Source organism: Seriola lalandi, unplaced genomic scaffold, assembly GCF_002814215.2.
Source record: "Seriola lalandi dorsalis isolate HSWRI2012SDOR001 ecotype SW California unplaced genomic scaffold, Sedor1 jcf7180002054901, whole genome shotgun sequence".
NCBI lineage: Eukaryota > Metazoa > Chordata > Actinopteri > Carangiformes > Carangidae > Seriola > Seriola lalandi.
Window position 1 is genome coordinate 7,222,297 of NW_019525453.1, and position 10,087 is coordinate 7,232,383.

General features: G+C 39.5%; 1 protein-coding gene across 1 annotated transcript in view; it reads left to right on the forward strand.

Moving 5' to 3' along the window:
• The window catches only part of afdna (afadin, adherens junction formation factor a), a 107,633-nt gene extending 98,869 nt beyond the window's left edge, over positions 1–8,764 (forward strand). The window contains 3 exon segments of the mRNA XM_087180389.1: positions 1–367; positions 5,868–5,952; positions 6,720–8,764. The exon segment at positions 1–367 is cut by the window's left edge and continues 18 nt beyond it. Coding sequence (XP_087036515.1) covers positions 1–367; positions 5,868–5,952; positions 6,720–6,873 — 606 coding nt within the window. The 3' untranslated portion in view covers positions 6,874–8,764.
• Positions 8,765–10,087: the final 1,323 nt, after the last annotated feature.

Below are 10,087 nucleotides of genomic sequence, written 5' to 3' on the forward strand. Positions count from 1 at the left end.
AACACCTCCTACCTCAAAACCCAGGTCACCTCCCCCGACACGCTCTACACCGCCAAGTTTGTCTCCTACGCGGGCGATGAGGAAGACGAGGAGGAAGGCAAGGAAGCCATCAAAGCAGGGAGTGGCGGCGGCGGGCAGTCAGGTCAGGTGAAGCTGTCGGCGACCCGGAAGTCGTATGGCGACCTCCCGGCCACCGCCTCGCCCAATCACAGCAGGCCTCAGCCGCCGCCCACTGCGCGCAAGCCCCGTCCTCTTTCTGACGGCATCTTCCTGTCTGGCTCGTTCCAGCCGCCAGTCAACAACTCCAACAGTACAGGCCCCCCCCTTCCTGCCAAACCCAGCTCCATGCCCCCAGGAGGCTTTAAAGGTAGACCCAGAGAGAGGAGAGAGGAGTCAGGCTCGCCACAGCGCCCTCCACAGCTCCCATACCTCCCTCTCATTCACTCACCTCTTCATTTACTACCCACTCTTTCATGGTTTAGTTTTGTGTTTCTTTGGACCTTGTTTTTCAGTAGAAAGGTGTTCTGCCTTTTCATCTCCACCGTCTACTTTTTTTCCTCCTTTAAATGTTTGTTCAAATTTTTTTTGTCGTCAATCAGTCGTCATTCATCACTTTATGTTCGTTATTTTATATGTGGAAATTTTCACTCCCTTTCCTCAAGCGAATCAGATTGTATTTTTTTTTTTTGTTTTTTTTTTTAAATGTTGGTTTCTTCGAACCATCTCCTCCTGTCCCCAGTAAATTTTTTTTCCCCCTCCTCATCTTCCTCCAATCACACACCCCCTCGATCAGCACTAGCGAACAGAAAAAAGCAATCGATAATCACGCCACCACTTTTTGCTGCAGATTGAGACCCATCAGAGCCAATCATAGTACTGTTGGTGTTGTCGCTCGCCGCCTCCTTTGTGTCTGGTTGGTTGCTGCTTGGGATTGGGGGGGCGAGGCCAGCCGTCGGTTTGCCTGCCTGCCCCCCTTCCTGCCCCGTGGCTCTGCTTAGCGGTGTTGGCTTTAAAGGGAAGGAGACACACCATTGGCTTCACGCACCCATCGATCACCGGATTAAAACGAATCAGCTCTCATCTCATAAACATGAAAAAAAAAACACACTGCAGCAGTGTGTCGAGTGAAAGGTTCTTCTCTGTCTGTGGATGTTTAAAAAGCTCCTCATGGTTCAAATCTTCTTCTAACAAGCTGAAGCAAACTCAAAGCTTCAAGTCTGCTCAGACCACAGTGACACCTAGCGGCAGTTATTCGTTATCACTACTTGTACTCAAGATTTCAGAGGTCATGCTCAGGTTTAAAGGAGGTTATTTATCATGAGGTTAAAATTAGTTGTTCTTAACATCCAATATTAAACAGCTGTTTTTCTTGGTTTATTCACATCAAATGTTATGTCAAGATATGCATCTTTACTTTTCCTCAGAAGGCCTCATTGTTGGAGAGCGATATCTCAACACTAGCAGGGTCAAGCTGCAGTCAGCTGGCAGCTGTGTTAAAATATTTGCTCCCAAAATACCCTGTCATAATTTCACCCAGACACACATTCTGTGCAAAGCATTAATGTCAAGTTTTCAGAATGACACAAGGAAATAATTATAATTATTGAATCCATTTTTTTGACCTTATTTTTGGTCCTGATGATTAACAGAAGAGACCATCAGACACATTTTTGCTGCACAAAGTTGTGCATATTGTTTTGGTCTTTTCTCCAATTCCTGCCTTGTTTCTGATTTTATTGGATGAGTTTATTTATTCAGGACTCAGATTATTCAAATAAAGACCATCTTTGGATGAACTAGTCACAACTGGCAGACATATGCAGCTGGTGATGAGGGGTTGCAAGAAGACATCGGAAAGTTAGGTCTAAATCAATGGTTCTACTAATTATTTAGCTCATCACATTTATTGGTCAGGGACCGTGTAAAGAAACATTAAGGTCATACAAAGAGAAAAGATGCATTTTATCAGATTAAGCCACCAGCTAATTTGCATCAGCTGTGACTGTGCACGTTGACACAAATCCTGATATAAGTAATGCAACTTATACAAGTTCTAAAGACATCAAATAACAAACACTATATTTAGTCACAGAGCCAAACAAATTTCAATTCTTACACCCGATGCTTATAATATATGTAAATAGTCTCAGATACTCTGCTAGTGTTAGTTTAGAAACTTTCAAATACTGAAAGTTGTCGTCATTCTGGTCAAATTCATAATAAATTAAAATTACATTTTAAAGCTAAATTCTCATATGGATGTTTTTGGTTAGACAACATTTAATATTTGAGAACTTTGGCTTTGTTTAATAAAATAAAATGTTTATGATTAATAAAGCATGGTTCCAAAAAAGTATTGTTTTGGAATCGGTACAGGAACTCAAGTCATGTGTTGGTACTAGTGCGTAAAAAGTGTGAAATAATACAGAGGTTGAGTGATGAATGGTCCCGAGCAGACATGTACTTTGTATTGAGGAATCAGGAGTCAACACTTGCTCTAACTCGGTGACTCTGTAAATGTAGCGGTTTGAACATCCACAGACAAACAGAGCTTCCAAAGCAGCACCGTGTGAGTGATCACTACCTGAGGTCCAGGAAACAGCTGCCTGCTCCTTCAACATAAACCTCTTCCATCCCTGCTGCTTATTAAACATTAAAAACACGTCCAGGACCTCACGGGAACTTTGTGTTGCATTTTCACTCAAATTCAGAAGAAAAAAAAAAAAAAACATCCCTCTAACATCCCACTACCTACCCCACCCACCCATCCCACCTCCCTCACAGATGAAATCTGCATGTTTCACCACCTGCCCACACACACATGTGCATCATAAACATAACACACTGCACTCCGGCTGCCAGCAGCTCACCCCAGTAACCGGCTTGAGGTCTATTGCTTTTTACTGCCTGTGCGTAGCTTCCACCAGGCTGCACCCTGCTGACTTTATTTGTTTTTATTTATGTCTTTGCTTCCTTTTCCTCACTCTGCCTGTCTCTGTTGGTCTGTCTGTTAATTTGCCTTCCCAACTTGCGTTTTTTTTTTTTGTTTGTTTGTTTGTTTTTTCCTCGTATGTGCTTTGTTGTTGTTGTCTGCCTGTTTCGGCTCTGTCAGCTGATCCGGCTGTCCTTCATGTCAATAATGCTTCAGCTTTACTAAAAACCTTACTACAATTCCCACAGGGCATTGCGGCAGGTTCAGGTGACCAAATGGCACCTGAGTCTCTGGCTTCCCTGGCGTTATGAGTCTCCAAATGTGTTTCAATGAGTGTGATTTGTTCAGCTGGCGGCTCCGAAAAGCTCGACTCTGGCTTTGATCAAATGTGGCCTCTTCTCGAAGCGGAGATATTTTTGTAATCAGAATGAAACCACAAGAAAAACAATAGTGATGCCAGTTTGTCTCAGAAGGTGCACAAACTGGAGAAAGCTACAAAGGAAGAGCAAATTAAATTATCCTCAGAGATGGATGTTCTCGCAAAAACTGTGTACTGCCACAGAAAAACAAAAAGTGTTTTTTTTTTTTTTTGTTGAAGCATCCACTGGCCTCTAAGATAACTGAACCAAAGTAAAAGAAACATTCGCAACCTTTGAAAATCTGTGAAAAGCCAGTGGATGACTTTTTGTGAATCTGAAGAATTTTCAATCACAGTGCCAGAAGTATAATTTTCCATCTCTTTTGGCTCCATAGAGGAATGTAACTGGCCCCGGACGAGGCTCGTTTCTTTGTGGTTACTTTGTTCTCTGCCAGTTTGTATTCATGTGGTTTGGGGCTGAAGTAAGGACCCGTCTTGATCCCGTCCCAAGCTACACTTCAGATCTCTCCCTCTGCTTTCGCTCTGTAAAACCCCAAAGAAGGACACGGAGCTGCCAGCTGGATGAATCCATCTGGGTTCACACCCTGTCACTGTGTCTGCATCTGAACTGCACCAGCCGCCCCCCCGGCTTTCATTTCATGTGAAACACAAGACCAGCATACATCTGGAGTCCAAGCTGTGTTTTACGAAGGACAACCAAGTAGAGTTAAGAATGTTTGTTTAATTAGCACAATCAGAGAAGTGATCAACTTTACCGTTTAGATCCAGTGTTTCCTCTCAGCTGAAGAGAGTCTGCAGGGATTTCTTCTTTCTGTTTAACTCTGATTAGTTCTTGCTCTCTGGTTGAAGGTGTATTCACAAGGGATTGTTAGTGTTAGTCAAAGAGTTTTCAGCTGCAGTGATCTCTGACCAGAGGGTATGTCTGCAGTTTGCGCTGGAAAGGTAGAAAGATGATGATGAAGCTCAGGTCATTTTAAAAAGTAGAAATTATAATGTTGTAGGAAAAATATCCACTTTGTGTTTACAGGGGAAATTAACACAGACAAGATAATAAATCTGTGTTTTGTTGATCTTAAGTATATTTATTATCACAATAACTAATAAACTACCAGTGACAGTGGGCTGAGTGTGCAAGACACACCTCAGATTCCCACCAGCCTGTGTCAGATCTAACACCCTATCACTACATGCTTCCATTGAGGGCACATGGGAGGTCAAATTAGGTCAAAGTAATGATTAAATGGCTTCTGCCTCTCTGAAGGTTCATAGTATAAATGCAAACTTGACTGAACTGAGGAAGAAAACTTTAGTCTTAACATCTCCTCTTTTAAACAGTATAATTAATGGTGTTTTAAAATCGGTTCCGAAGAACATGATGGACACGTGGGGGATAAAAAGGTGTTTAACCGGGAGACAAAAACAGTTGGTAACCACTGACCTGCCGTCGTGAGTATTTCATGAGGGATTGAGTCAGAATAAACCACAGGGCAACACTGCGGCTCTGTGATTACTATTTGACAGCAGTGGAGTTGTAGGAATAAGAAATATCAGTCTTGACAGAAAGAGAAATAATAGAACACCGCCTGCTGATTGCAGGTTTTTATTGAAGCCAAAGCTTCCACAGACGAACACCTCTTTAACCAGAGAGGACCAACTAATCATTTTTCTTGGCCGCTCCAGTATTTGTCTGGAAATAAAGATCTGCAGACTCTCGGGTCAAATGGTTGTAAAGCAGTGGGTAAAGAATCTGGTCTGGTTTGAAAGGTTGAGGCTTCGGCTGCAGTTCTGAAAGACACAAGGACACATGAGCCAACTGATTAATGTCTACTTTGGGGTCAAAGGTTGGGGTCACCCTCTCTGACTTTGATTGAGCACTGGTCTTTTTTTAAATTAGATCTTAAACTTGTGATTGGTTGGATTCTGACAGGACAGTAATGTCTTGGCAATTCCTATTTATTGGATTGTGAGGACTGGAGAAAGATGGTAAAGTAGCACCACTGGGCTCCAGACCATCAGCAGTAAAGGTCAGACATGTTTGATGGTGACCTCGGCCTCAGATCCAACCCGACACTTCCACAGACCATTTTGCTGCTTTGGAATGGCCCTTTAACAGCTTTTTAACGCTCTCCTTCTTTCTCTTTTTTTCGGCTCGCTGCTCTACTTTAATGAGATCTGATGGTTTCTGCCTAATGCTTCTCCAGAACTCGTTTCCTTCCTTCCTTCCTTCCTTCCTTCCTTCCTTCTGCTTAGGCTGGTCTGTGGGAAATGAAGTGATGTCTCCCTGAGAAGCTGCTGGGTACTGGTGACCAAGAGACTGTTTGAAAGCGTTAATTAACTTCAAGTTTTTAGTTGCTATGTTTCTAAGAACAGTAACTGCGTATGCTTTAGAAGAAACTATTGTGATTTAATGAAAGTCAAAGTAGCAGAGATCTTGTCAGCCGTCACCCAGCAGCTTCTACCTTGGATGTTTTCAGAAAACAAACCTGTATCTGAACGATGCTAACTCGTGTTTTACTGCTCTGTCTGTCTTATGTGTGACTCCTGAACCTGGGACAGGATTTAACTCGTACACTGGAAACTCAGCAGGAGTTGTAGGATCAGGAGAAGTCTACAAGGACCCGCGAGACAAATGGACAAAGAGGTAAGGCCTCTTATTAACTCATTTACCCCGAAATGTCTGTATGAGCGACTCAGCCTGTGTCTCCTGTTTTTACTCACGTGGCCTTGAGTGGATTTCAAAAGTGTTAGACATCTGTAATACAATAAAGCCGGTCAACATTTCTTAACAGCAAACAACATTAAAACATGAACTCTCAGGTGGGTGCTCGCTGTCTTAAACATCCGATTTACATTAAGAGTTTTCTAAATAAATTCTATTGAAATAATGCTTTCATGTATGATAGTGTCAATTCACAATGTGCTGCTCTTCATTCAATAGTGTTAGTCTAATAATAATAATAATAGTAGGTCTAATATTGCAATACAGTATTAATTATCTGGGTATGGAGGACCAGGGTTGTCACAGGAAAAGTAACAAAGCACTAAAAACAGGAATTGTAAAAGGAAATTATAAATGAACAATTAATTCATCAGTGAATACTTAAACTGCCTGGTTTTTCAAATTTTATTATTTGTTTATGAATTAATAAAAAATTTTAAAAATTCTATTTTTTTTATTTAATTAGTATTTTATGTTGTAAGAAATTGGTGTTTTGACCCTCCTCAAAAATACCTGCTAAATGGCTTGCAATAATAATAATATTCTAGGTCTTATCATCCATACTAGTTTCCCATCATACTTTCATACTTGGCCCAGTATGATTGAGAAACAGATATTTAATAGCATTCTCTGTGGTATTAAAAAGGTCGTCACTGTAACTTTTTGAACGCTGATTGTGTGTGTTGCAGTCAGGAGCAGGAGAACTCGATCCCCAGCGGTGCTCCAGAGAGTCTGACCTTCAAGGAGCGCCAGCGTCTCTTCTCTCAGGGGAAGGAAGTTTCCAACAAGGTCAAGGCTTCACGCAAACTCATGGAGCTGGAGAACGAGCTCAACACCAAGTAGTAGACCCGAGCCTTTCACCCTCCCAGCGCCACCTTAACGCCAGTGTCACCACGGTTACGTTAAGGTGCTCCTGGGAGGGGGAAAAAAGAAAAAAGAAAAGAAAAAAAACAGGTCAAGAGATCCGGCACTAACTTCCCAACCACTGACCGTCTCCTCCTGTTTCTTTTATTTTCCCCTTTTTATTTTTTTATTTTAATCATCGAATAACTGGACCATTCACTTTTATGACGTAGCTATATCGTTGCAATAGGAGAGACATTTAAAATTTCTTCAAATTTCTTCCCCTCATTAAGGTCTGTCAAAGATATATAATGATAAAGCACTGTAAAAAAGTTTTAATTATATCTAGTGAGAATTTGAGAATCACACGACAAAGGGGGATATATTTTTGTTTGTAAAATGGTTTTTGGGGCAAGGGATGGAGAAAAGTTTATTCTCATTTAAAATTTTTTTTTTTTTTTTTTTTTAAATAGCTTACTGAAATATGAACAATTTTATGGTGTTATTTTATGCTCTCTTTCTGCAACACGTTGTTTTCAGACTTTTAATTCCTTCTTGCCAGCAGAAATGCCTGAGGTTGAGCTCAAGACCGGTCTTCATTTTTGTTTTTTTGTTTTTTTTTTAAATTAAATTCTCAGTGAGTGAAAACACTGTTATTTCATTCCGTAGCAAGAAAGCATGGGATTCTTTTTTTTTTGTTTTTTTGTTTTTTGGTGACGTTTTAAACTCTGAAAGATTCTCCAGAGGAGGATTGTACAGTCCAGAAAAGGATCTTTAAGTGCATAACATTACTGTAAATATTCGGGTCCACAACTGTCTCACTCTTTTACTACTGTAGAAACCTGCCAGGCTACTAAAAACTGCAAAACTAATGTGATTCAACAGCATTTTGGTGACAGAAAATCCTACAGGAAGTTCAGCCGAAGCTGGACTGGTCCGCTGCTCCTCAATGTCAGTGGAGTAAAATTTTTAAATGTTCTCCCCCCTTACCTGAGGTGACTTTTAATTTTATTTTCTTTTAAATCAAATAGTCATTTCTTTGCAGAGTTGTGTGAAATTAATTTGACTGATTATAACCTAAATTCAAGCCAGAAAATGGAACTCCTTTCACTCACTATGTGATTAATGTTGGTTTTCACAATAAAAAAAAGAGAAATTAACACTACTCTTTAAGTCCTTGCTCCTTTGCTTTACAAATATTTATTTCAAACCTTGTGGAAAAACCATACTTGCACAAAAACTTGTTTTTAATATTAAATATGTATCTGCAAACTGTTTTGAGAAGTAGATTACATTTGGGACCTCTCGGACTGTGGATAATAATCTGTGGTTTTCTGCTTTAGAGGCAGAAAAGTTCTGTTTTTACACCAGCTGAAGTTGGAGGGGTCCGGGTGTTTTTAAGGACTGGAGTTAAGGTGACAGAATTGTGATTGTACAAATATATATATACACACAATTTCCATAATCATATTCACCACCGCTACTGCTCTGCTGAGGTAGAAAAGGAACACACTTCAAAACTCCAGTGTGTCCCCCGGTTTAAAAAAAAAAAAAAAAAAATTCTAAAAATAGTGATGTTTCAAATGTTATCTCTCTTCTGCAGTTTGTTTGAGTGACTCCATCCTGTGTGTGGATTTATTTTATTTTTCTCTACAGAAGCCTCCACTAAAACAGATTCCACATGATGAGATAAGATGCTGTTATAATAGCTGACCTGTAAAAACACTACAGATGTGTCTCCTCTCTCCTCCCACACCCCCCCATGCCCCCACAGCAACAACAACAACAACACAACAACTCCTTTTTAGGTTTCAAAATGAACTGAATCATTTAAATGGTTTCATGTTTAGCCTTTTGTAAATCATTAATAAATACAGATTTTTCAACAGTGCAGGCTGGAAGTGTGCTCTCTTGTCATTGACATTAAAATATGGTGACTGTTGTACGTATGCAAAGCTAATCCGAGTCTTACTGGTGTATTGATGATTTCATGCAAAGGCTATGAACTATCTTGTTTTAAAGGGACTCCTGGCATCTGCTAATAGACTGTGTCATTTTTTTTATATAGTCTACAATCAAACATAAACTAAATGGTGAAAAGTAACTGAGTTATGGTACATATAACAATTTATATTACATAGCATTTCTTCTCAACAGGAATAGAAAGCAAATATTTTACTTTTTACTTATTTATCAGATAGCTAGTTACATTTGAGATTATATTTTTATATACACATTAACTGAACTGTTTAACCCTAATTAATCTGCTGTATATACAATAATTTAAAATTTGCTCCACCTTGCCCAACACTGAAGTACCATGTTCTTGTAAATAATGTGATCCAGTAGTATAGTATTGAGTATTTTTGATGGGATTTTGATAACTTTAAGTACATGTTGTTGCTCATTCTCTTTGTACTTTAAGTAAAATTGATATGCTTGACTTTTACTCATTTTTTAAAAATTTGAATGGTAACTGTCATATAGAGCTACAAGATAAGTCGAATATCAATCAACTGTTTTCAGCCAAATACTTTTTTCAGACATTTTTCAAGTTAATATGCCAAACATTTTCTGGTTCCGTCTTTAAAAAATGTAACATTTTGCTTATTTTAATTGTCATCAATTAAATCACAGTAAATTGAATATCTTAAAGGTTATGAATCATTTTACATTTTAAACATTTTAAAGATCCAAAATCTATCGTTGAATCGTCGGTTGATTTATGTCTTAAGTGGTGACGTAACGTTAACATCATTCATTTTTTTAAAGGCATTTTAAACACTGACCGTTGACCTGGAAGTGCTGGAAGCTGCACCTGGAAGCTTTTCATTTTCAAAAACTACAGGCAAAGATCACATCAGTGTGTGTGTGTGTGTGAGAGAGCGAGAGTGAGTGTGAGTGTGTCTGTGTGTGTGAGTGAGAGAGAGATCTTACGTAAATGTAGCCATTTGTAACGATTTAGAAGATTCGACATGTTGGTATAAGCGTAAAATTAATATAACGATGACACGCTTCCGTATAGTAGCCACACTATGGCCATAACCTACATTCCATACCGTACCCCTACTTTCTCGACATCGACAACCTGACGTCTCCTACACTACAGCGGGAGTCTTGTTCTACTTCAGTTCACAATTCAAAATAAAACATGAAAACGTTCTACACCCGTCACATAACAATTTGCAAAGGAAGATTTCCGAGTTGAGAATTC